Genomic DNA, 27,923 nt, shown 5'->3' with positions numbered 1-27,923 from the left:
CAGTGCGCGGGCGACAAACTTCCCCATTCCCGAGATGCGCCGCGGCAGCTTCCGTCTCCGCCCCTTCCCTGAGCGTCTGCTGTTGCCTGGTAACGTGCCCGAGCGGGCGAGAGACGCTGCGGCCGCGGGCAGGTGAGGGGCAGCCCGGGCCGGAGCGCAGCGCACGCTGGGCGGGAGCAGGGGCAGAGTTGCTGGGCGGCGGCTGCTCTGGGTGTCCTCAGTGCCGTCATGTTCTGTGGGTCCGCAGTTTCCCAGCGGTGCGTCCGTGGCGTCACTTGCCCAGGAGGCGGGTGGAGAATCTGGTTCTAATGCCTGAGCTCCGCCCCCGCTGTGTGTATTCAGCGAGATGATCCAGTGCCCTCCCACCCCACCCGCTTCTTTGCCTCCCTGGAATCCCCCTCCCATGGCAGTGGAAGAGCTGGGTGATGCAAGAGCTGATGCACTGGAAGCTTTTTATTCCTGAACAGAACTGAGGACCCTCCCCTTATCCTGCCTATTGCAAAAATACCCATTCTGGAGCCTTGCTAGTCACAGAGAGCTCACACAAACACATCCCAATATCGAGTGATACCCAAACATCCCAGTATCAAGGATGGTACAAAAACATTACCCAAGGATAACAGGAACACACTTACCCTCCTAAAAATGAGATCGGAATAACAGTACATAATATAGATGTACAAGACGATGGGTAATAATTACCTATGTCGGGGGCAGTACTAACTTGTTTGTATCGGGGTATAAAAAGTATTTCAGAGAGAGTATCTTTGTCTAGTCTTAGAGAGGAACGGAAAGTCCCGCTGTTCACTGAGCTGGTCCATTGCTACAGGCATACATGTATTAGTTGTCTGGTAGAGTCTGCAGGATACTAGTACCATGCTTTGTTGACAATAAACCTACCTGGATGCCTTTGTCCCTTAACAGATCTTGTGGTCATTGGGTGGTTCGCTCAAGGTCTGCCATGCCAGCTATCTGCACAGGGCTGGAGCAGCACACATAGGGAACACACACACACAGCCAAACATCAACATCTAACCACACCCTTATAGTTCCCAAAGTCTATTGACTTTATCTCAAGAGCAGCTTCCTGGGGTGCTGATTCTCTCCCCTGGTGTGATCACTAAACTGCCTCCTCCTTCGTTTGTCAGCTTGATGGCTTTGTTTACTGTATATATAAGTAGACTTTCATTGTCCTCTGCTTGTAATCAAGCTGTTCATACAGGTAAATGCATGTTCCTTTGTCTAGGGCAGGCTTAGTTCATGCACTGCCTCCCAAGCACATTTTAATTACATATTTCTAGCACACACATATAACTCTTTGTACACAAGCCGTTCATACATCATGCAATGATGTTCAGGACCAGCATGTTACCAGTGTACATGTGATACCTTATACAATATCTTTTAGATACATATTATGACAACGGTATGTTGGGAATTGTGATGGGTTCGGTCGCAGAGACCCCCTTGGGACTGTCACCTGATATGCTGAATTTACCTCTGAGCCCATTTTGTCTCCCAGCTTGGGACTTCAAAACCCTGTCTTATTGAGCCAGACACACTAGCCTCCTGCAACACAGATGCAGGTCTGGTCCACACCCCAAAGCTGCAGACTTTAACCAAAAACTGCTCAGCAGGTCATCTATTTCCAGCACCCAGACACCCAGTTCCCAATGGGATCGAAACCCCAAATAAATCTGTTTTACTCTGTATAAAACTTATACAGGGTAAACTCATAAACTGTCCACCCTGTGTAACACTGAAAGAGAGATGCATAGCTGTTTGCTCCCCCAGATATTAATCATTTACTCTGGGTTTATCAATAAACAAAAGTGATTTTATTAAGTACAAAAAGTAGGATTTAAGTGGTTCCAAGTAATAACAGACAGAACAAAGTAAGTTTCCTAGCAGAATAAAACAGAACATACAAGTCTAAGCCTAATACATTAAGAAACCGATTACAGGTAAATCTCACCCTCGGAGATGTTCCAGTAAGCTTGTTTTACAGACTAGACTCCTTCCTAGTCTGGGCCCTATCCTTTCCCCGGCACAGTCCTTGTTGTTAGTTCCAGCAGGCATCTTAGATGAAAAGCAGGGACTTTCTCATGACTGAGACCCTCCTTGTCCTGCTCCACCTCCCCTTATAGCTTTGGCACAAGGCGGGAATCCTTTGTCTTTCTGGGTCTCCACCCCTCCTTCTAAATGGAAAAGCACAAGTTTAAGATGGATTTCAGTATCAGGTGACATGGTCACAAATCACTGTAAGACCTCATTTTTCATTACCCATGGGCTGGCCTACTCATACACAGGCAGGCTTGCAGGTAAACAGAGCCATTGTCCTAGTCAATGGGAGCCATCAAGGTTCTAAACCACCATTAATTGCCTTCACTTTGCATACTTACAATAGGACCTCAGAATTATACTTCATATTTCTAGTTTCAGATACAAGAATGATATATTCATACAAATAGGATGGATATATTCAGTAGGTTATAACCTTTGTAATGATACCTTACAAGACACTTTTTGCATAATGCATATTCCAGTTACATCATATTCACATTCAGTGCAACGTCACAGGGGTAATGAGTGTGTCAGACCTGATGTGAGTTACAGTATGATGAGCCCTCTGCCAGTTGGCATTGGGGGGCTCCCAGGGTCACAGTCACCAAACTGTCCCAATCAGTCCCTACAGTTGGTGCATATGAAGACAACCCAGGATATAGGTGGGAAATTATGACCACTTCTTGTGCCATTATTTTATGGCAATCTAGATGATTCTTGTTAACATTTCTCACTGTGCTCAATTCTTCTGTTTTTGCAGAGTATTCAGACATACAGTATTGCCATTTTACTGCTATTCATTAATGTCTGGGTGGTTGCAAAGATGGTGACTGCAGATGACAGCCAGTGGGATGAAACCATCTGTGACATGGCTGTGTGCCAACACCCACAGTGCTGGGACACTATAAGGAGGATTGAACAGGGACATCCTCGAATCCGTTTAAGAAACTTGGACTCACTCTGCAGGGCTTCTTCGGAAAGCAAAGGTAAAACCAGTGACCAAGGCCCTGTCTATTCTAGGAGGAAAAAGATTTATTCTGAACTCGAGTTAGCCAACTTCAAGGACAATCCTACTGCAGTCAAGGCAGTTTGTAGTTTTCACACAAGTTAGGTCAAGTTAAAGACTATTCATCATTTTTTTAAGCTAGAAAGGATCATCTACTGTGTCCTCCTGCATAACACTTGCCATAAAATTTCACCATCACCCGTATGTTGAACCCAATAACTTGTGTTGACTAAAGCATATTTTCGAGAAAGGCATTTAAGTCTTGATTTGAAGACATCAAGATACAGAGATAGAGCATCCACGACTTCTCTTGGTAGTTTGTTCCAATCACCCTCAATGTTAAATGTATGTGCCTAATTTCTAATTTGAATTTGTCTGATTAAAATGTACAGCCATTGGTTCTTGTTATGCCCTTCTCTGCTAGATTAAATAATCCTTTAGTACAGGGGTCCCAAAACTGTGGGACATGCCCCCTTGTGGTGAGGTCGGTCGGGGGTGCCTAGACAAAAATGAGAATAACTCCAGGTCATTCTCTTCTTTAAATTTCATCTAATAGAGATTCAGTTTTGCCTGGAATATCATGCCAGCTGGAGGCCTCTGCCTCAGGCTTCTCTCCCAGCCGGCAGCACCAAGCAGTTGCACCTACCCCAGCCTACCCCTTGCTCCCATGGCTCATGAAGCCTGGACAGTAGTAAGAAGCAGTTCAACTATAGGTTGAACAAGTGCAGAATGGTGGTAGAATGTGCCTCTGGATGTTTAAAAGCTCGCTGGCGCTGTTTGCTGACTAGACTGTTTGCGATTACATTAGAAAAGCACAGCAAGGTGCGCTGCGCATCACAGAGGCTTTGAAAACCAGTTTCATGACTGGCCAGGCTTCAGTGTGACAGTTGTGTGTGTTTCTCCTTGATGCAAACCCACCCCCTTTGTTGATTTTAATTCCCTGTAAGCCATGCCGTGAGTCGCCCCTCCCTCCATGAGAGCAACGGCAGACAATCGTTTCGCGCCTTTTTTCCTCAGACACCATACCACGGCAAGCATGGAGCCCACTCAGATCACGGCGGCATATATGAGCACTGTAAACACCACGTGCGTTATCCTGCAGTATATGCAGCACCCGAAACTTCAAAAGCAGGTGAGGAGGCGACAGCAGCATGGTGAAGACATGGACACAGAGTTCTCTCAAAGCACAGGCCCTGGCAATTTGGACATCATGGTGTTAATGGGGCAGGTTCATGCCGTGGAACGCCGATTCTGGGCTCGGGAAACAAGCACAGACTGGTGGGACCACATAACATTGCAGGTCTGTGATGATTCCCAGTGGCTGCAAAACTTTTGCTTGCGTAAGGGCACTTTCATGGAACTTTGTGAATTGCTTTCCCCCGCCCTGAACCGCAAGAATACCAAGATGAGAGCAGCCCACAGAGTTCACAAATGAGTGGCGATAGCCCTCTGGAAGCTTGCAACGCCAGCCAGCTACCGGTCAGTCAGAAATCAATTTGGAGTAGGCAAATCAACTGTAGAGGCTGCTGTGATCCAAGTAGCCAACGCGATCACTGAGCTGCTGCTATCAGGCGTTGTGACTCTGGGAAATGTGCAGGTCATAGTGGATGACTTTGCTGCAATGGGATCCCCTAACTGTGGTGGGGCAATAGATGGAACACACATCCCTATCTTGGGACCAGACCACCAAGGTAGCCAGTACATAAACCGAAAGGGGTACTTTTCAATGGTGCTGCAAGCACTGGTGCATCACAAGGGACATTTCACCAACATCAACGTGGGATGGCCGGGAAAGGTACATGATGCTCGCATCTTTAGGAACTCTGGTCTGTGTGAACTGCTATAGCAAGGGACTTACTTTCCAGACCAGAAAATAACCGGTGTGGATGTTGAAATGCCTATAGTTATCCTTGTGGACCCAGCCTACCCCTTAATGCCATGGCTCATGAAGCCGTACACAGGCACCTGGGACAGTAGACAGGAGCAGTTCAACTATAGACTGAGCAAGTGCAGAATGTGCATTTGGAGGTTTAAAAGCATGCTGGCACAGTTTAATGACTTGTTTAGACCTCAGTGAAACCAATATTCCCATCGTTATTACTGCTTGCTGTGTGTGCCACAATATCTGTGAGAGAGGGCAGACATTTATGGCGGGGTAGGAGGTTGAAGCAAATCGCCTGGCTGCTGATTACGTGCAGCCAGACACCAGGGCAGTTATAAGAGCACAGCAGGGTGCGCTGCACATCAGAGAAGCTTTGAAAACCAGTTTCTTGACTGGCCAGGCTACAGTGTGAAAGTTCTGTTTCTTTCTTCTTGATGAAAACCCTCCCTGTTGGTTCACTCTACTTCCCTGTAAGCCAACCGCCCTCCTCTCCCCTCTTTGATCTCTGCTTGCAGAGGCAATAAAGTCATTGCTGTTTCAAATTCATGGATTCTTTATTAATTTATCACACAAATGGGGGGATAACTGCCAAGGTAGCCTGGGAGGGGTGGGGGAGGAGGAAAGCACTGGTTGGGGTGGTGGAGGAGGGAAGGACAAGGCTACACTACACTTCAAAACTTATTGAATGCCAGACTTCTGTTGCTTGGGCAGTCCTCTGGGGTGGAGTGGTTGGAGACCTCCCCCCTCGTGTTCTTGGGCATCTGGGTAAGGAGGCTTCACTGAGATGTCCCTGGAGGATTTCTGCTCCATCCTCATACCCGTTAACAGACTTTTCCAGTAGCTATACTGGCCGCCAATGCATCCCAAATCTTCAGGGCAAATTAATCATTAAATATGTTTGCTTTTAAACCATGTATTATATTTACAAAGGTACACTCACCAAAGGTTCCTTCTCCATCTTCAAGGTTCGGGAGCCTGCATTGGCTGGGTTGGGAGGGTACTAGATCCAGGGTGAAAAACAGTTCCTGGCTGTCAGGGAAAATGGTTTCTCCGCTTGCTTGCTGTGCGCTATCTTCAACCTCCTCCTCCTCCTCCTCCTCATCTTCCTTATCCCCAAAATCCACATCCCTGTTGCATGAGAATCCATTGATGGAGTCCACGCACAGGGGTGGGGTAGTTGTAGGGGCACCCCCTAGAATGGCATGCAGCTCATCATAGAAACAGCATGTCTGGGGCTCTGACCCGGAGCAGCCGTTTGCCTCTCTGGTTCTTTGGTAGGCTTGCCTAAGCTCCTTAAGTTTCACGCGGCAGTGCTGCGGGTCCCTGTTATAGCTTCTGTCCTTCATGCCCTTGGAGATTTTTTCAAATATTCCAGCATTTCATCTTTTGGAACGGAGTTCGGATAGCACAGATTCGTCTACCCATACAGTGATCAGATCCAGTACCTCCCGTTCGGTCCATGCTGGAGCTCTTTTGCGATTCTGGGACTCCATGGTCACCTGTGCTGATGAGCTCTGCACAGTCACCTGTGCTGATCAGCTTGCCACGCTGGCCAAACAGGAAATGAAATTCAGAAGTTCGCAGGGCTCTTTCTATCTACCTGGCCAGTGCATCTGAGTTGAGAGTGCTGTCCAGAGCCGTCACAATGGAGCACTCTGGGATAGCTCCCAGAGGCCAATACCGTCAAATTGCGTCCACACTACCCCAAATTTAACCCAGCAGGGTCGATTTCAGTGCTAATCCCCTCATCGGGGAGGAGTATAGAAATCGATTTTAAGAACCCTTTAAGTCGACAAAAATGGCTTCGTTGTGTGGATGGGTGCAGGGTTAAATTGATCTAACACTGCTAAATTCAACCTAAACTTGTAGTGTAGACCAGGGCTGAGGATCACATTAGCCCTTTTTGCCACAGCATTGCACTGGGTGGTTATGTTGAATTTTTTGTGCACATTGACCCCTAAATCCTTTTCAGAGGCATTCTTTTTCAGAATCACTCCTATCCAGGACATCCCGTTCTGTAGGTACTGCCTGTATTCTTTTTACATGTATGACTTTGCATTTGACTGTGTTAAAATATACTTTGTTTGAATGAGCCCATCTTACTAAGCGATCCAGATTGCTCTGTATGACTGCCCTGTTCTCCTCATATTTATCATTTCACCAATATTTGTGTCATCTGCATATTTTACAGAGGGAGTTCAGTCTTTAACTCCACCTGCTAACTCATGTACAAACTGCAAACTGCCTTCTCGTCACTAGGATTTCACCTTATGTTAGCTAGTGAGTTAAGAATACACTTTTTTCTTAATGAAGGCACATTTCAAGAGACTCAGTTTATCAGCTCTGAAGGAAAACCTCCAGCTCTTCTATCTTTCCTTGCATTGCCTGCCAGTTTTAAATATGTACATGTAATATATTCGTATTTAGAATATATTATGAATATACTGAGGTTACTGATCCTGCTCATGGTTCACATGTATAACTCACTTATTGTCCTTGTACTGCCCCCGCCCCCACCTGGAATTGACCTCAACTAGCTACACTGAGGTAAAAACTACCTCCTCTTTGTGTCTGCTAGGATTTTACATCAGGGCAGCTATCTTGATGCAAAAAGGCATATTGTTTTTGCAATGAAGACAAAGCCACTAAGGCCAAAATCGTGTTTAACAGCATGCTAGTTAAAATGTGTTAGTTCACATGTTTTCTAACAGATTGCATGTTTCCAATTAGACAAAACTGGGTAAGAGACATGTACCCAGGTGCTGCAGGAAGTGCTGTTGGATTCAGTGTTGGCATTTTCCCCTTAGAGTCAGTACTAAGCCAGTACCCCACTATGGTTTTTGGGATTTCTATAATAATGTCTTTCACATGAGAGGTAAAACTGAGGTCTTGACCACTTGTGGTTATTAAAGATCCTCTCACTCTTTTTCTGTAAGAAGGAGATATTAAACTTGGTGTCTTGGCCAAATTCCAATGAAGCAATGAAATTCAACATCCCTAAAAGTTCCCACTGCAGTTAGATTTGTATTATCTCCATATCCTCTGTAGTATTGCTCTGCACTGTTAAATAGCTGCAGAGGTGGCTGCACTTAGGTGGTGGGTTAAGTTAGTGTGACATGTTCCCTACCTTTCTGGTCTGGGAGTTAGCGGGGTTGTGTAGCTTAATTAACTATTGTTTGTAATGTATTTTGAGATCTGAGGGAAGGCAGAGTATTAATTATTTTATAATTAGTTAGTAATAAGCTGGGCTAACAGGACACTGACAAGGCTGTAATAATATCTAAAATGGGCAGTATACAGTTAGAGCTAAATGGTCCCACTGACTGTAGAATTCTGTAACATCACATCCACAGTGTTCACAGTGTCTTTGCTTTTAATTTTTAGATGAATTACCAACACTGAAGATTATAAACTTCCCCAGCAATTGCTCTCCCCGAGGAAGGATCAGATGTTCCAATTGTAACCGAACTATTTCCACCTTCACTGCACTTGAGACCTCTTTCTCTCCTTCTCTGGATGAAACTTCAGACTATGACTTCTCTGACCGAAATTCTGAAGTCAGGTGAATTGGTGCTGAGTTCCAATCTCTGGGTGACTTGTGAAGGTTGTCAGTATTCCCAGGACTAAAAGTCTGTAGCAGAATGATGGCACCCTTGTTTTTCTGACAGAGGCTGAGAAGAATATTAGTGTTTTCGAGATTGCAGTTGCCATGAGCAATGGAGCATATCACCTTCTGTGCTTTATACGTTGCAGAGCAAAGTGTGCGCGCTTTTGGCCCGATTCTGCAAATAATTACACATATGCTGAACTTTACTCATGTGCGTTGACCCACTGATTTCAATGTAAGCACATGCATTAGTTTGTACGATCAGGGCTTAAGAAATAAATGTATTTAAAAGACCAGATTGGTCTTCTAGAATATAGGATATATTGTTATTAAATATTCATATTGTTCATATCAGTGCCAGGTCCCCCTTGTGCGAGGCACTGCACAAATCCACAGAAAGACAGTCCCTCCCACAAAGAGCTTACAACATAGACCAAAAAACCCAAAACAAATTAAAAGGTGTGGAAAAGGGATACTCATACAATCCAAGCCCTTGATCTGTACATGTTAAACTTTATGTACTGAGAGTAGTTCCCATTGACTTCAGTGGGACTAATTAACTGTGTAAAGTCAAGCATGTGGGTAACTACTCACAAGACCAATGCCCAAGACCCAGTTCTGTCACCAAAATTGGAATTTTCACCCTTACCTTGGCATTTCCTAATTTTTGAATGCTTTCCCTCTCAAGCTCAGGGCAAGGTTAACCTTTATCTTTCCATAGATTTCCTTTTTTCCTTTTAGAAAGGAAAAAAAAAAACACCCAGGAAGGAAGATAATTTCCAGAGTAATCTGCAAGTTTCTTGATCTGGAATGAGTTGGCTTGGCCCTCCTGAACACCGTCCTCCTTAACTGAGGCCTTCTAAACTGAGGCCAACTGTGACCAAGGCCTCCAAATCCAGCTGTTTCAGCATCAAAGTTTAGAGCACATTAGCCACCCAGAGTTTAAATCAATCCAAAGCTTTAGTGCTTCTTAGAGCATCATGATAAACTGAGCTACCTGTTGAGAGGGATCTTAAAACCCTGAAATTCTACTGGATGGGTGGCATTTCCTGTATGATATACAAAAGAGAACACAAGGCAGGTGCACCAACACAGAGAGTTAAGGAGGAGCTGTCCACTGTAACTGAATTTCTTGAACATCTTGAGCGCGTGCATTGTTGCCACTGCATTAATCCTAGTTGTGTTAACCGTGCTTAAAAAGTGCATTGAAGAGGAAAAGTTCAGTATAATAGATAAATAGATTCCGAAGCCAGAATGGACCATTGTGATCACTAGTCTGACCTCCTTTATAACACAGATCATAGAACTTCCCCAAAATAGTTCCTAGACCAGATCTTTCAGAAAAACCTCCAATTTTGATTTTAAAATTGTCAGTGATGGAGAGTCTACCACTTGAGCTCTGCAAATCTGATTTGTATCTGTGGACAATGTTTGCAGATCACATGCAATACACATTTTGTATCCGCAGAGGGCTCTATCTACCACAACCTTAATAGCAGCTAGTGTCCTTTGCATGCTGTTAGTTTATATTAGTCTCACTGTGATTTTGGTTTGTGCCTATATTTCAGTTCAGAAAGAACTCATTTCCCAGGACTGAACTCCGCGGTAGAGTCACACACGATCCCACAGACAGAGATGAACTTCACCTACTTGAATAGAGTTGGAAATGTGAGTGATTTAAATGGGGGAAAGTTGAGTGCTTGCAAGGATCTCCTTTTTATAGAACGCAAGGCTAACCTTTGAGCTTCTGGTAAGTTGCCAATGGAGCCCTCAGCTGGACACTATTTGGGCACTCTTGTGTTATGGCACAGAGAAAAGCAGCATCTCGCAGTGTGGCTGATATTTAGGTATATGTCTGTATATGTCCATTTCACTGCACACAAAGAAAAAATATTTCCATCAATAATAACTGAAATTTACAGAAAGGGAAAGAAAGAAAATGCTGCTTGAGAACTTAGTTTGATTTAAGGATATTTATATTATATATTTTGACATGTGATGTTGACATTTTGTGTTTTAGTGATTATAAATTCACAAATGATCTGGAAAAAGGGGTAAACAGTGAGGTGGCAAAAGTTTCAGGTGATACAAAACTACTTAAGATAGGTAAGTCCCAAGCAGACTGCGAAGAGCTACAAAAGGATCTCACAAAACTGGGTGACTGGCAACAAAATGGCAGATGAAATTCAGTGTTGATAAATGCAAAGTAATGCAGATTGGAAAACATAATCCCAACTCTATATATAAAATGATGGGGTCTAAATTAGCTGTTACTACTCAAGAGATCTTGGCATCAGTGTGGATAGTTCTCTAAAACATCCACTCAATGTGCAGTGGCAGGCAAAAAAGAGAACAGAGTGTTGGGAATCATTAAGAAAGAGATAATAAGACAGAAAATATCATATTGCCTCTATATAAATCCATGTTACGCAAGTACAACTTGAATACTGCGTGCAGATGTCGTCGCCCCATCTCAAAAAACTATCTATTGAACTTGGAAAAGATTCAGAAAAGGGCAACAAAAATGATTAGAGATATGGAATGGCTGCCATATGAGGAGAGATTAATAAGACTGGGACTTTTCAGCTTGGAAAAGAGATGACTAAGGGGGGGATATGATTGAGGTCTATAAAATCATGACTGATGTGGAGAAAGTAAATCAGGAAGTGTTATTTACTCCTTCTCATAACAAGAACTAGGGGCCACAAAACAAAATTAATAGGCAGCTGGTTTAAAACAAACAAAAGGAAGTTGTTGTTTTTTCACACAAAATGCACAGTCAACCTGTGGAACTCTTTGCCAGAGGATGTTGTGAAGGCCAAGACTATTACAGAGTTAAAAAAAGAACTAGATAAATTTGTGGAGGATAGGTCCATCAATGGCTATTAGCTAGGATGGGTAGAGATAGTGTCCTTAGCCTCAGTTTGCCAGAAACTGGGAATGAGTTACAGGGGATGGATCACTTGATGATTCCCTGTTCTGTTCATTCCTGCTGGGGCACCTGGCATTGGCCACTGTTGAAAGACAGGATACTGGATTAGATGGACCCTTGGTCTGACCCAGTATGGCCGTTCTTATTTTTTAAATCCTTTATTTTTTTAATATCAAAGTCTGTCATTAAATAATCATCTAACCCCACCCCCAATTGTCTTACCCCCCATAATTTCCTTTAACTGTGAACATTTAAATCAATAAAAATAGATTTTTTTATTAAAACCCATAATTTTATGCAGCTTTGAAAATTGAAATTGATACAAAATTTTAAAATGCTTACTCATTGATATAACTCATCTATTTTTAAAAAAAATAATCCAATTCTGCCAAGCCTACTGCTGTTTATTGGTTTACATCCAATAATGGAAATTGATTCTGTGACTTTTTTGGTGGAGAAGAGAGTTGGTGCAGTCTTTGCAATTATTCACTTTGAAATTATGCTCTGGGAAATCCAGCTAAGCAAACTCTCTTCCTTTAAAACAGCTCTAAACACCTCCAATGTATTGATTCCTGTCCTCATGTGGGAGGTGATGGCTTGAGGCAAGGCTTTTAATGGAGGGCTGGGAAAGTGCGCTAATGTTCCTATCCAAATCTTGTTCTACAACCCTCAAAAGGATCTTCCTGCAAAACCAGGGAGACTGGGATTTGGTATTTTTTATATAAAAAACAAGCAGAGCTTTTAGCATGTTTTCTTTCTGAAAAGTTATGACATGCAATCATAGAATATCAGGGTTGGAAGGGACCTCAGGAGGTCACCTAGTGCAACCCCCTGACAGATTTTTACCCCAGGTCCCTAAATGGGCCCCCTCAAGGATTAAACAACCCTGGGTTTGGCAGGCCAATGCTCAAACCACTGAGCTATCCCTTTCCCCTCCTTTGATCTTATCAAAGAGAGCAAAAGGCATAAGTACTTTCCCTTTGCAGTTCCCCTTTAATATTGCCCAGAGAGCCTTACATTTACTTGATTCCTCTCATTCACATTGCATCTGGCTAGCTAGTTTTTTAGGTTTCATAATAATTCACCTGGCTCACCTGGATTGATCGGTCTTCAGCTGTCATTAAGACTGCACCGATCACAACACATCCACCATTCTTCTCGCATTCTTGCCTTTCTTCTCCACATTCATCTGAAATGTTTAACAGTGTCATCTTCCCATCTTCTTGGAGGCCAACCAGGTGGTCTTTTCTGTTCTCATGGGTACAGGGTTTCAATAATTAAAACTTTTTATTTGCATAGTGCCTTTCATCCCAAAGCCACTTTGCAGACTTTAGAAGGATTATTCATCCGCTGCAGTCACCTCTTGGATGGAATGCAGCAACTGTTTTCCTCCAGTAATACTACCCAACAGATGGAGTTTTTAGGAGGGGAAATGAAGAATGATTTCTCATGGAGAAATGAAATTACAGGATGAATTTTAAGGCAGCAGAATATAATTATTTACCTTAGACTTTGACTAGGCCACCAGGATTAACATTCTGTCTCTTGTGACAAGTGCCTCCGAATCTTTAATGAGCACAAGTGATTTGGCCATTTTTTTTATAGTTATCTCATGTAAAAGAAAACAACAATGTAATACTTGGCACCTGCAGTAGTCCGGTGACCCCACAGCACCATTGGCATTGGCTCAGTACTGGCTCAGGGAAGAGAACCTCTACAAGTGACTAATCATACCATGTTTATTTCGTAGCTCCAAGTGATGGATCTCAGTGAGGTTGCAGCTCTCAAGCAGGACTACCATCCAGACAGTGGAAATTTGATTGTTAAATGGATCCCAAATATACGCAAAAAATCTCAGCGGCCTGAGGTGGAAGCAGTAACAGAGTAAGTACCATAGTGATAAATGCAATATACGCTGGGAGAGTCCTCCTAAGAGTCACTAGCTGAAGGTCACATAGTTGCCCCTATTTTCCATAAAACAGAACACATGGCAGTCCCCTTACCCAGAGTTGTGGCCTGCAGAGGCACCACATCCCTGTGTACAATGCTCTCTGCTTGACTCAAGATGGAGCATGTAGTCTTTGCTGGTCATATCCCAGCTTTAATACAGAGGTGAGTATTGTAGAAGTTCACAAGCTGCACTTGGAACATCCAGGCCAGAGTTGAGCAAAATGTTGCATCAAAATCACAGGGATAGCAGGTTTCAGTAATAATCCAACATCAGTAGTGTTATAGCTCACAAACCTTAGTTGCTGCAGCCTCAGCTGTGAAGCTGTGAAGGAAATGGGACAGAATTGTGTTAAAAATTAGTTTGAATCCTACTAATGGCAAATTAGAGCTGATGTAGAAGTTTGAGAGGCTGAGAAGAGCCCTCCAGGCACATGCTGTATGTGAATGCCCCACTCTGGCTTTTGCACTATACTCCATCCTTCTCCAGAAGTAAGTCTACATGAGTCTCACTCATGCTTTTAGCCTCAATCACTGTTCCTCAGTTTCAGGTCATTCTCTCTCTCTTTAGCACAGAAGGGCAGGATCTAACATACAAGGGCTGAGTTTTCATAGCTGCCTAAGGGATTTGGATGCCCATTTCCCATTAAATTTAATGAGGACTGGGCATCTAAAGCCTTCAGGTGGCCTGGTAAATCTCAGCCAAGCTTTCTAGTCAAGAGCACAGGCCACATTCCGATATCAGTTACTGACGTCTGTGGTGTAAGTGAGATTAGAGTCTGGCCCCAGTTCAGGAGCTACTTTACAGTCATTTCTGTTGGATTAATGAGTGTGTTCATAGTACTTTCGTGTTCATCATACAATGTCAGTGATTTAAGAACAGACCCCCATTTGGGTGAGATTCTTGGGCTGGTACAATGATTTATACACAGACAAAATAGTCATCAGGGGTGCATGCATCAGAGGGATATGTAGTTTGCATATTTGTGTAACTAATCACTAGAATAGACATGGCCTGAAATCCCCAGGGTGAAATTCACTTGTGGTGGAGAGGGGAGACTTCAGGCAGACGTCTCTCATGTGTGAGGTGCTGCACTACCTGAATGCCTCCGAGGACTGCATGCCAGCTCTGAACAGGCTGGCACATAAGGCAATATTGAGTTGGGGCAGGGACACAGGATTCATGAATACACACATCTAGAGTGTCCCTAATGCCTAGCAGCCACTCGTACAATCTATGAACTGGAATGACTGTGCAGGAGCTGCCCCGCCCAGCCACTCGTGCCTGTTGGGCTGTGGAGGTGGTTGCCAGACTCCCAATGTAGTTATTTGTTTAGGTTCTCTTGTTGTCAGCCCAGCCCAGCCGTAGTTTCCCCAGTACTACTTAGCCACCAGCCGTTCTTACCCCCCATGATATAGTCTCCACAGGCTGGAGCTCCTTCGCACATGGGGGAACTGAGTCAGGTCTTTAAGTCCAAGAAGTCTGGCTTGGACACCTTGCCTAGTCTCTCCTCTTTTTCTTAAGACTCTCATTAGGCTGGAATTTGACTTCTGATCAGTGGGTACTTGTCGTTGAACACCACAGAATTAGCCCTTGTCCCCAGAATCTGTGCTATTTTACAGAGTGTAAGAGTCTGGAATTCAAACCCAGACACCCCTCTTTTGTAGTACACAGTGTCTCCACCAGGCTCTTATGTTCAGGCATGATGCCTGTTAACCCTTTCAGACACATTTGTTGCTAGTTTTATTCCGTTGTCTCTCACTTTGGGACTAGGGAGAGAGGCCACGAGAATCTTTGAATTCCCTCTTCTTTTGGGTCTCTACCCTTTAGGCTCTGCTTTTGGCTCCCAACCTTCTGGCCAAGGACAGCTGCATCAAATGAGCTGCTTCTTCAGCGCCAATTCGGCCGCGGGTCCTTCACTCTCTCTCCTCTTCTTCGGCGGCACTTTGGCGGCAGCTCAAAGAGGAAGAGAGGGAATGAGGGTCCTACCACCGAATTCCTGCCGAAGAACTGGACATGCCGCCCCTTTGAATTGGCCGCCTCAAGCACCTGCTTCCTTAGTTGGTGCCTGGAGCTGGTCCTGCTGTTAAGAGCTCCATTTGTAGCAGTCTCACCTCCAGCAGCATGGGACTGCTACAAGAGGAGACTGGGATTCCAGTACAGGATTCATCTAAAGGCACTGGTGAGCATTAGCGACTTTGGCTACTCAAATGTTGGTCTGGATCTAGCTTTATTACCTCTCAGATCAGCTGGGAGTTGAAGTGTCTGGTAAAGGCATATCTGTACTTCTGTAATTCGTTGGATTCCTTGTGATTTTATTTGTTTAGACTGAAGCCTGTAAGAAGACTGGGTGTCAAAACCCTGACCTCTGCAAGTCTCCTTTCCCTCAAAGAACGGCAAAGGAAAGGAAGAGATCTTGACATGGTGACCTTCTTGACGGTTTGCTGGTGGACTAGCCATGTGCCCAGCCAAGTGCTGTACTGCAGGGATGCAAACAGACTACTGTAAAATGGGCAAATGCTTGTGCCTTCTGGGAGTGAGGAGGGCTAAGGACTTTGCTTTTAGGGATAGCACACAAATGCCTCTGGGTATATAGTTCCCAGCTCATGGATGGATAGAGGGTGGTGGAGGGAGGGTGCTCACTCAGCCCCAGGAAGAGAGGTATTGCTTCATGTTGCTCCACAGCAAATGACCAAGCAGCAGCATTGCCATATTCCAAAGATGTCCCATTCTGCTGGGACGAAGACGCGAATGGGGATAGGGTTAAAGGCAGGATAGTGGGGGGTGTAGGAAATCCCAACTAATCCACTGTGCCTCATCAGCTCTCCTTACTGCACACAATGGTATTTAACTGGCAGCTTGCTTTTTTAAAAACATGTGTTCCGCAATAGTTCCCTTTGAGGAGGCACTGTCTTCACTTTCTTCATGTTTCTGGTTGGATCACATGTGCATTACACCATCCTCTTACTTGATGGGGGTAAATGCCTCTTCTATTGGTTGAGAATCAAAGGCTCGTCCTCCTGGCTTCTCCCACTGGGAAACATTTCTACTAGAGAGAGGTCAGGAAGGGCTTTTAGACATGCCAGGAGAAAGGGCATCAGGGCATGTTTTACTCTTAGGTCTGTATTTCACTGTAACTATTCTGCTCCCCAGAAGAGAAAGAAGTCCAAGAAGGTCCCTTCAGGAGGTCAACCCTATCAACTACTTACAAACAGGAGTCAGAAAATTAACTTGGTGACCAAAAAAATAAAATCAATCCCAAGCCACAGAGGTGACAGGTAAGTCTTTTCAATTAGAGCACAAAGCCTGCCCCCAGGCCACTATCTCTAGCCCAGTGCGCAGCCATGCAGGCTGGCTGAGCTTCTGTCTCTTTCAGGCCACTGCTGTTGGCCCAGCACAGATGCAGGCATTGCCGAGGTGACACTGCTTTAGGGGAGGATCCACACTCCTCCACTAACAGCCCCTACTGCTCCCTTTGGGGTCAGAAGCAGAGTTCCAGCACTCTGTTTCGATTCTCTGTGCACTGGGGGAGGTTACATGTGAAAATCCAAAGAGAGATTTACAGTGGCTTCCACTAGCATGGCATCCTGGGGGCCAGGAAGACTGCAGGCTAAGGAGTGGTTAAAGGGGGAACAATGGCAGCTTTTCATGCTGGTCCTTTGCCCCAGCTCCAAGATCTTTGTTTTCTCTTGGGTATGGCCAGCTCAGAGGAGGCCCAGCTAGAGAAGGGAAAGGACACAGTAAGGTGGTAGGTATATGTAGTAGCAGAGGAGACCTCAAAGCTGCATAGGAAGGGTTGGTCAATCCCCCACCTCCTCAAATGGAGATTTATTTTATGAGTCTGTGGCTTTAATTGAGTACTAATATCTTTCCAGCTTTAGCAACATCAGCTACAAACTCTCCCCTCTGAAATGATGCAATATTGACCCTTTTGCCTTGTTTTGTCTTCAGTTCTGCAACCAAAGAAGGGAAGTCAAAGGATAGTCAGATAAAAAATAGGTATTCTTCCCCCAGACACCTGCAGACTGCTACAATAGTGGAGCTGCAAGATCAGGGTGCCCTGCAGCTGGGGAACTGGAGAGTGGATGTGCCTGATGCTACAGAGAAGCACACGCGTTCTTTGCTTGTGCAGAAGGTACCCAGTTTATACAAACAAATCAACACGATGAGAGCCTGACTGGCCCTAAGGCCAATGTAGATCAGAAAGCTACGGTAGCTGGTTTTCAGGCTGAGCCCCTCTTTGCTAGCAAAATGAAAGATGTGTCTCTGGAATGCCCGCTCCATCTCTACAAGGCCTCTGCCATTCATGTCACTCTTCCATAGGTCACTCTCTCCAGCTCATGGCTTGTCTGAAATGTCCTTCTCTTACAAAGGCTTCTGCTTCTCTACCACTACCTGTGTGCATCTGACTACTGGGATGCTGGGCTTCTCCTCTCCTGGTCCTCCTGCTTCCCCCTTCCTACTCTTTCTCCTCTTGACAGCAGCGTGGAGGGAGAGTCAGAGGCAGTGCTGTTCATCTACTCACTGCTGAACTGCTCCTCCTCAGCCTTCCTCTCGGCTTTCCACTCCTGGCTCTCCTCACCATCTCCCACACTCACTTATCCTTGGTGACTTCACTTTCTATGCTGAGGACCCAGCCGGCCACTTAGTTACCCATTTCCTCACCTCTGCATTTGACCTGCAGCCCTGGTTCATCTCTCCCACTTGCCAAAAGGGTGCTCACTTGACTTGGTCTTCAGCAAACACTGCTCTCTCTCTGTTGTGGCATTTCCCCTCTCTGACCATCACCTGGTACCACTCAGCATCGCCAGTTAGTCTCCTCCACTCCCACCCATGCCCTGTCACTTGGCCTTTCAGTGACTATTGCAGTGTTCTGTGCTCCTACAGCATCTAGCGCAGTAGGGTCCTGGTCCATGACTGGGGTGCCTAGGTACTATAGTAATTACCAATTAATTATTTATTTAATAATTTAAAAGTGTTTTCTCCAGTATCTCAGTGTCTAAAAGTTCTTTACGTGGGGGGGAAAGCTGGACAGCTGGGGCATTGGCAGGTGGATAAGGAGCCTTCCTATGGTTTCACTGACTCCTCAGCCTGGTTAGCTGAAGGGCAATGGTGATACTATTAATTTGATATTGATAATGTACAGACCATATGCTGTAAAGAGCTACAGCTCTAGGGAGGCGCTACTGGGTGTTGAAATGAAAGGAAGGATAATTAGATTTTGAGACATAAGTCCGTTCTCAACAGCCCACTTTTGAAATCCAGCGTAACTGCCCCTGGAAGAGGCCAGGGACCAGGTCCCATCTGGGCACTGCAGGGAGTTGAATCATGGCTGTGATGTCACCCATCAGCTAATCACGGCATGGCTTGGCAATGAGTGTCCCCAGCTGTACTCTAATGGGAAAGGCTTCCCCAGGCCACCTGGTATTTATAGCTGTACAACACTTCACAGCTTCCCCAGCATTTAGAGCCTAGGGGCTTGTCTACACTGAAAACACTGCAGCTGTACCACTGCAGCGCTTCAGGGACAACACCGCCTGCACCAATGGGTGGGGTTCTTCCATAGGTGTAGGTACTCCACTTCCCCGGGAGGGAGGTCTGGGGCAGCGTGGTGTGGATTTGTCACACCCCTGAGCTGCATAGTTAATAGACTAAATTTGCTAGGATAGACCAGGCCTTACAGCTTTCTTCCCAGCATCCCCCTACTACAGCATGCAGCTGCCCTGCTGGAGAGAGGCTGATATTGCCCCAAGCAATTTCCACAACTGTTAGTGCTTTAAAGCTGCAAGCCTCCCTCCGCATGTGCACTTGGGCTTCCTTGCACATTAACTCATACACCTTCTATTCAAATAATAACGAGATAAACACTCCTGGCTGTGAAGGCTGAAAGGGGCAGATGTGGGATGGGGAAGAGCATGTGTTAGGTAGGAGGGGTGAATAAACTGATTCTTTATTAAAAATGCTGATTGAAGCTACCAGGTTAAACTGTGATATTTGGGCTGTTTCTTTAGATTCCAGTAATGAGTTTGAAAGAACAAGGCCTGGAAAGAACGAGCAACAGACCTTATCTGAGGAAACCATTTGAAGGTGAAACTGGACTGGATGTTAAAACTAAAGCTTGCCTTTAAACCCTTCCAGGTGCATTTCGCCACTGTAACAGGGTTCACTCACCATTGATGAGGCCTCCTCCTTGCAGCTCTGGGATTCGTTCTCTACCAGTCTGACACTCCCTTCTGTCAGTTCCTTGCCCTCTTTCTCTAGGGCTCAGGATGCCCCTATTCGTGACTCAGCTCTCTGGCCAGGTCACTATAGTTCCCCCCTTCCCAGGTATGAAAGTCCCACTGGATCAGTGACCTGCTTGCCCTTCCCATCAACCTTCCAGTCCCAGGTCAGATCCAGTGCCGCTTTCCCAGCAGCTGGTAAGGGAATCTGGGCTGGCCCAGTTCTCTGTGTTCCAGTCCAGGAACTCTATATCTGGCAACTATAGCTTCCAGACTCTGTTGCTATTTCCCTGGTCTCCTCCCTAACTTCTGGGCCTCCTCTGAGTTTAGCGGCCCAAACTGCATTCAAAAATAAATCAATGTAAATTTTTAGAGCCTGCAGTACATTCAGTCCTACTAGTTCAGCCAGTCACTCAGACAAACAAGTTCGTTTATATTTGCAGGAGTGAGACAGAACAGGACTCACCCCTGCAGCACCTCCTGCTGGTCTCTCAGGAAATTAGCTCATGCAGCCTCCAGAGCACCCTCTGCAGGCCAGTGGCCCACTGCTGCTGGCTCCCATGTCCCTCCCAGGACCCAGTGCCCCCTGTCTTTGAAGTGCTACCCCCTGGCAATACCCCCACAGTCTCAGGGTCTCTCCACTCAGGGGAACCCCCAACCCTCTATCCCCATCTTGCCTCAGACATGGGCTACTGCCAGTCACCAACTAACCCCCACTCCCTAGGGCAGACTGCAGTATAAGCCACTCATCATAGGCAAGGGGGGTTTGGACCTGCTGCCCCTGCCTAAGCTTGGGCTGCCTTTCTGCAACCCCAGTACCTGCCTTAGGCCTTCTGTTAGGCCCACAGCCTGAGGGTTTTCCAGGCTGGAGCTCCCCAGCTCCTCTAGCCTTCCCCCAGCCCTGTTCAGCTCCCCAGCAGCCAGGCCCTTCTTTCTTGACAGAGATAGACTGTGTCAGCTCCTGGCTCATTGGCCTTTTATAGGGCCAGGTGTGGCCTGATTGGGGTGTGGCCCAGCTGCAGCTGCTTTCCCAATCAGCCTAGTAGCTGCTTTCTCCCAGCCATAGCCCTCTCCCGCGCTGCTTTAAGTCCTTCCAGGCAGAGAGATAATGCTGCCCTCTTCTTGTTTACAATGTCACCTGAAAGTGAGAACAGATGTTCGCATGGTACTGTTGTAACTGGTATCACAAGATATTTACATGCTAGATGCACTAAAGATTCATATGTCCTTTCATGCTTCAGAGGACATGTGTCTATGCTGATGACGAATTCTGCTTGATAACAATTCAAAGCAGAGTGGACTGATGCATGTTCACTTTCATCATCTGAGTCAGATGCCGCCAGCAGAAGGTGGATTTTCTATTTTGGTGGTTTGGGTTCTGTAGTTTCCACATCGGAGCATTGCTCTTTTAAGACTTCTGAAAGCATGCTCCACACCTTGTCCCTCTCAGATTTTGGAAGGCACTTCAGATTCTTAAACCTTGGGTTGAGTGCTGTAGCTATCTTTAGAAATCTCACGTTGGTACCTTCTTTGCATTTTGTCAAATCTGCAGTGAAATCTGCATGGACAACATGTGCTGGGTCATCATTTTACACCACTGTAACATGATCTATATGGCAGAATGTGGGTAAAACAGAACAGGACACATACTATTCTCCTCCAAGGGGTTCAGTCAAAATTTAATTAACACATTATTTTTTTAACAATCACCATCAGCATGGAAGCATGACCTCTGGAATGGTGGCTGAAGTATGAAGAGGCATACGCATGTTTAGCATATCTGGTAGGTAAATACCTTGCAATGCCGGCTACAAAAGTGCCATGCAAATGCCTATTCTCACTTTCAGGTGACGTAAATAAGAGGGCAGCATTTCTCCTGTAAATGTAAACAAACTTGTTTGTCTCAGCGATTGGCTGAACAAGAATGAGAACAAGAAAGAGTGCAATTATATAACAAAAAAAAATCTACCTTTGTAAACTGCACTTTCACAATAAAGAGATTGCATTATGGTACTTGTATGAGGTGAACTGAAAAGTATGATTTATTTTGTTTATCATTTTTACAGTGCAAATATTTGTAGTAAAGATAATAATATAAAGTAAGCACTGTATTCTGTGTTGTAATTTAAATCAATATATTTGAAAATGTAGAAAAATATCAAAAATATTTAATAAATGTCAATTGGTATTCTATTGTTTAACAGTGTGATTAAAACTGTGATTAATCACGAATAATTTTTTTGAGTTAATCGCGTGAATTAACTGCGATTAATTGACAGCCGTAATACTAATACACGTAACTCTTTGATGTTCACCCACAAGTGGATTGACCTATGGCACTGGCCTGAGCTAGTCTGTTGGCGTCACAGTGTTCATGTATGAAAGTGTTGTTAACTTAAAAAAAAGAAGTTCCAAAACTCATAACTATGTTAAAATTGAGTTAAAGTTGAGAGTAATTTATCAGTAATTTAAGGGTGAAAAACAATACACAAATGCTATAATTATCCCAAAACCAAGAGTAACAAATCCAGCAATTTCAGAGTTGTGGTTACACTTAAACATGTTAAGAGCTACAGATGCATTTAAGGCTCCCAAGTAACATTAATTCTGTCCTGTAGCAACACCACAAGGGGGCAAAATAATCTAACATCTTTGAAATTCAGTGTCCCTTCATGCAGGATTAGAGACGCTAAGCTGCTTTCCTCATAATGGTATGGTAATTGTCTGGTGTCACTGCAGGGTGGAGTTCAGGTTGGGTGCCTTAACTGTATTTCCAGATCTTAATATGTGTGGATTTTTTCAACGTAATCTTAACTCTCTATTTCCTTAGCTTATTATGTATGTTTGGGCATAATCACAACAACAATTTGCCCTTAAATGACTAATATTTATTCTCAGCCTTAACTTGATTTTACCATAGATTTTTGTCTGGGTTCTTATGTCCTACAGTGATGGATGCTATAGAAATCCTTGAGAGATGCATATACATTTTGGGGCTCAACCATGGCTGACAGACACCACCCTGAGTAAATGGTGTGGATCTGCATACCCCAGTGGGAGCACCAGGAGGACCGTGCCTTCCAGACCACAGGCTGCTGTGCCTTTCCAGGGATGCAGAACATACTTGCATGTTTGTCCAGCTAGCTCAGCAGCTGGGTGGTGTGGGGGAAGGAACTGAACTGTGGCTGCAAGGCCGGCTTTAGGCCAATTCCACCAATTCCCCTGAATAGGGCCCCGCGCCTAAGAGGCTCCTGCGCCCAGTGGCAGGGCCACCCAGTGTGAGGGGCAAGTGGCCAAGAATCCCTTCCCTGGCTAGAGGCGCCTTTTTAATTTTTACTCACCCGGCAGCGCTCCGGGTCTTCGGTGCCATTTCGGCAGCGGGTCCGTCACTCGCTCTGGGTCTTTGGTGGCACTTTGGCGGCGGGTCTTTCAGTGCTGCTGAAGACCCGGAGCAAGTGAAGGACCCGCTGCCGAAGACTCGGAGCGCTGCCCGGTGAGTACAAGCCCCACGTTTTTTTACATGATTTTTTTAGTCATCCCTGCTGGGGCCCTGTCAAAACTGTTCAAATTGGGCCCCACACTTCCTAAAGCCGGCCCGCATGGCTGCACCTCCTGTCCATCCCCTTAGTACTGGCTAGTGTACAGAGTGGTAGCAGGAGGGAGAAGTGCTTGTGCTTGAGGAGCGTGGAGACTGCCATGGTGCTTGGCTGTTGTACAGGGGTGCAAGTGCTCTTGTGCTCTCCAGATGCATCTGCTGCAGGGCAGTGCAAGGGCATTTTCTGTCCCTTAACTCACAGGTCACCTTTAAGACTGTACTGTATTCAGGCTGTACACTTGTCTCCTTCTCTCCAGTTTTTCCAGGCTGAGAGCTCTGACAGCCTGTTGTTCAGATGGTTTTGTAGAAAGGCTAAGTTGTCTGCTCTGTACCCTCCTGTTGTAGGTTCCTTAGGTATGAAGAGCCATGAGACCAAACTAGAACAGCAACCTGGCTATGCTGAAGCAGGGCCAATAGTACTCACCACCCAGTCTCTGGAGTCCTGCATGCTAGATGGCACAGAGGAAGCATCTACAAACAAAAAACAACTGTCACAAAAACCCGTAAGTCTGGGTAATTCAATGTCTAGCAACAGGTCAGAAAGACTAGGCTTCCCTGCCAGGAAAGGGACCCTGGCACTATGGTTAACAACAGTCGTCACCTCAGCCCTGCATAGGATGTGCCACAGATCCCCTGCCTGTGTGCATTTCCTCTGCCAAGCAGCAGCAAGTGCAGGAAAAGAGCCAACCCTTCAAACCATCAACAAAACCCTCTGTCTGCACTGAGTCTTCTGAGCATATTCACTGTCTGCTCTCTTTGAGGTCCCAGGCCCCTCCTTAGGTTACATCCTCTCTGCTGGGATAAATGGCAGGGTGACAAGGGTTAACTGCCAAGCAAAGCCTCTTGTTTATCCCCTGAAACAGATTCCAGTGCAGGGGTAGCATGTTTTTCTTTCCATTAACCAGCACAGAAGAATTCTTCTCCAAAGGCCAACTGTACAACAGAGCCCAGAGAACAGCTCTGTGGCTCCAGCATTCATCCGTACACAGTCACAGACTTGAGGAGTATCACTGAGAAGATCCAAAACCAGGAACATGGATAGTCCATGTTCTCTGTTCCCTGATAATCACATCATGCTGCACAAAGCAAGCTCCTGGCTGTGGGTGACCAATGAGGTTTCATTTGTCTCTGTCTTGATCACTTGCATGCTCAGTAATTATACTATTGTAGAGATGCAAATGTTGACATTAATCTATCACAGTGGTTCCCAAACTTTAACAACCTGTGAACCCCTTTCACTAAAACGTCAAGTCTCACGAACCCCCTCCTAAAAATGAATATTTCCAGGGATTTTCTCCTTTACCTGAGTATAAATTATAAAAGCAGTGATCTTGCAAATATAACATTTGTTTTTATGACTTGCTTATTACACACTATTTATTATTAATTATTATTTATCATTACAGTATTTTTATTACATTATGAAAATGGCAGCACTCATCCAAGATCTCACATTCATAGCTTGTATCACTTTGAATAAGCCTGTTATAAGACAAGGCTCCCATGTTTCATCAAGGAGTATCAGATGTGAAATAGCAGGAAGGTATTTAAGAAGCCAACTCAAAGAGTTCCTCCTACACAAGCATTCAAGTCTTGAGCAGTCCAGGCAAACAACGCACATTACAACAAAGCTTAAACTTGTTTTTCATAGTAATTTTAAAAACAACACTAGCTGCCTGTTTAATTTTGAAAACAGCAAAAAATATCCACTTCCCTTTCCATTTCTTATAAGGAGTCTTTAAAGTTTGATAGATATGCTTGCTTGGATCTGCTTAGCTTTGGGAAGTCCAGGGGCTCCGGGCTGCTGGCCCCGTGCTGCACAGGGTCCCTAGGGACAGCTGTGTCCGCCATTAGGGAGTTTTTTCCTGAGAACCCCCTGTAACATTTTGCAAACCCCCAGGGGTTCACAAACCCCAGTTTGGGAACCACTGATCTAGCATCAGACTCCACCTGGTCACTTGTATTGATCATGAAGGGGTCAGCACAGTGGCTTTGCTGAGGGAGACGGGTTTTGGATCAGCCTTGACACTCTCCAGAACACAGGTCTCCCTCAGCCTTGACACTCCCCTTGCAGTAAAGAACATATATGCAGAAGCCTTCTTGTTTGTAAAGAGTAGGGTTAGTTGAAGCTACCCTAGGCAAGCTGGCGAGCTGTAGGGATGCTCTGTGTGCAGGGACAAGAGGGAAATGAAGAGTGTTATGGGGGGAAATGAAAACTGATTCTCCTTTTGATTGACATGATCTTCTGGGATCCTGACTCACTGAGCCTAAAGCCTATTACCATAGGTCCTGGCTGCTGCTGAATGAGTGAGGAGCAGAAGTGTGCTCAGCTGCTGAAATGAAATAATCATAGAAGGTTAGGGTTGGAAGGGACCCCAGAAGGTCATCTAGTCCAACCCACTGCTCAAAGCAGGGCCATCCCCAGATTGATTTTTACCCAGGTTCCCTAAGTGACCCCCCCTCAAGGATTGAACTCACAACCCTTGGTTTAGCAGGCCAATGCTCAAACCATTGAACTATCCCTCCCCCTCTAAAGGGGATGGGCCCTCAGCCCCTCTTGAGAGCGGGGCGAGCATTTTGTAGGGGAACTAACCACCTCGTGAGACAGGGACACAGCCCCCACCGCGAGCCCCCAGGTGCGTGCGCTGGGGGGGGGAGGGCATCTTGAGAATCTCCCCTTTTATTTGATATCCTCGTAACCCATCTGCATTGTCTGTGAACCTTTTCAGTCTGCAGAACAGGAATTCCAGGAAGGGGAAGGCCCCACACAGCAACATGTGGGACTTGGGAAAAGAAGGTCTTCGAGGATGTATGTGCTGCACAGGAGCAGCCCGGCAAGCCTAGTCCTTGAGGGTGAGTGATGAGAACGTCTCCACTGTACTGTAATGACAGCGCATTAGCCATTTCTTTGCAGTGTTGTTATGCATTCACCATGTCAGAATAGTGCAGATGGGCGTAGCAGGGAAGGCACTTTAAATACATGTGCCAAGGGGACTGCCCCATTGCTGATTAGCTGCATTCCAATTGGCTTAGTGAGAAGAATGTTGTAGTTAGGATTGTAAGAGTTGCCACAGCATCTCAGACTGTTGGGCCACCTAGTCTGATATCTGCCTCTGGAAATGGCCATGCTGGATGCACCAGAGGGAAGCGAAGCACAGCTTATGGATCGAAGCACATTTGTTCTTAAAACACACTAAACTTTTACGAATAACCAATTGTTTGCAAATTCACTCCAGAAAATGCAGTGAAACCCCTATTTAAGAGACCTCTCAGAGGACTATAAAAAAGGGGACACCGAAGGGAGGTTACTCTCTGAATGAAGGTGTTTAAGGCTTGCTCTTTAAAATCTGAGGTGAATACCATAGATGACTCAGTTTTTACCTATCTGATACCCAGGACTGGCGCCAGTGCTTTTGGCGCCCTAGGCACACGGCCATTTCGCCGCCCTGCGCGCAGCACCTGCGGCTCCGGTGGACCTGCTGCAGGCGTGCCTGCGGAGGGTCCGCTGGAGCTGCGGGACCAACGGACCCTCCACAGGCACGCCTGCGGCAGGTCCACCGGAGCCGCCTGCCGCCCCCCAATAATCCTGGCACCCTAGGCGATTGCCTAGGTCGCCTAAATGGAAGCGCCGGCCCTGCTGATACCCAGCATAATCCGATTGGTTATCACAATGTTCAAAATAGAAACATGCCATTTCAAAAATAAAATACTTGAAATACAAATATTTAAACAGATTTTTAATGTCTAAAAGATCATCTGTAGCTGGAGGGCACCAGACACAGGTGGAATAACAGTGTAACATTTATTCTATTGAATGACTGTTGAGTGTTTGAGTGTAAGAGGCAGTGGCAGAAAGACATGGAATTGGAGCTGGGAGACGTCACCATAGGATAATAGACTGTTCTACCACATGGGGCCAAACCCACCAGTCCTGACTCAAGCAAAACACGTGTTGAATTCAGTGAGTGTTTTGCCTGAAGAAGAGACTGTGACATTTGTCCCATGGTGTTTTGTTTTGGCATATATCCCTCAGAGACGTGTTCCTGGGCACTGTTTGTCAGAACCCAATGGAGAAAACCAAAATACAGAGCAATGCTACAAATGGTATGTCCTTATCTCTCATTCTCTGCTCAGGTGTTGGAGAAAATGGGTACCTGCTGTCAAGGCCAGAAACACAGTATGAAATGTACTGCAAGCATCTAGCAAGCAAGAAGGAAGCAGCACAGGCACTGGGCTATCTTCAGGGAGGGAGCAGCCAGCGGCAGCCAAGCCCAGCTTCTCTGACACCAGACAATGATAAACATGAAGCTGACTCTTACCCTAACCCTCCTCCCCCTTCCCCTTCTCCTTTCCCATTGAGGGACAATGACAAGCCTTCCCCAGACATAGAATCCCGTCTCTTCAGAGAGGACAGCACTCTAAGGGCGTCCAGTGAAGAAGGCCACGGTTTTGATTAACCCTTCATTAGACAAATGCAGTGGAAACCTGATCCTGTAATGTGTGGCGATTGTAAATGAATGTGCAGGTTAAGGCACAGTATGATTGATGCCAGGTGCTCTCCATGGGTGCCTGCTCTTGCCATCGACAGCTGCGTCAAAAGACCAAGAAGGAGGGCAAGTGAAGTAACCTGCCTGCTCCAGGGACCTTTGAATGTACAGGACAGGTTGA

At 45.6% G+C, this 27,923-nt stretch overlaps 1 protein-coding gene across 1 annotated transcript; it reads left to right on the top strand.

Moving 5' to 3' along the window:
- Positions 1-74: 74 nt before the first annotated feature.
- Positions 75-27,923, top strand: C17H9orf43 (chromosome 17 C9orf43 homolog). Its single transcript, XM_050926359.1, has 12 exons — positions 75-132; positions 2,825-3,050; positions 8,337-8,514; positions 10,128-10,227; positions 13,242-13,375; positions 15,767-15,863; positions 16,593-16,717; positions 17,391-17,574; positions 19,451-19,526; positions 23,601-23,758; positions 25,985-26,108; positions 27,390-27,923. The coding sequence occupies exons 2-12, from the start codon at positions 2,888-2,890 to the stop codon at positions 27,710-27,712; spliced, it is 1,662 nt and encodes a 553-aa protein (XP_050782316.1). The 5' UTR covers positions 75-132; positions 2,825-2,887; the 3' UTR covers positions 27,713-27,923.

Source organism: Gopherus flavomarginatus, chromosome 17, assembly GCF_025201925.1.
Source record: "Gopherus flavomarginatus isolate rGopFla2 chromosome 17, rGopFla2.mat.asm, whole genome shotgun sequence".
In the NCBI taxonomy this organism is placed as follows: domain Eukaryota; kingdom Metazoa; phylum Chordata; order Testudines; family Testudinidae; genus Gopherus; species Gopherus flavomarginatus.
The sequence above is the reverse complement of the archived record's forward strand: the minus strand, read 5'-3'. Positions and strand labels throughout refer to the sequence as shown.

Bases quoted from the DNA above. Each gene is read 5' to 3' on its own strand.
- C17H9orf43 (XM_050926359.1), top strand. From the start codon at position 2,888: ATGGTGACTGCAGATGACAGCCAGTGGGATGAAACCATCTGTGACATG. The intron at 3,051-8,336 runs GTAAAACCAGTG...TTTAATTTTTAG, and splicing joins GGCTTCTTCGGAAAGCAAAG to ATGAATTACCAACACTGAAG. The intron at 26,109-27,389 runs GTGAGTGATGAG...TTCTCTGCTCAG, and splicing joins GGCAAGCCTAGTCCTTGAGG to GTGTTGGAGAAAATGGGTAC.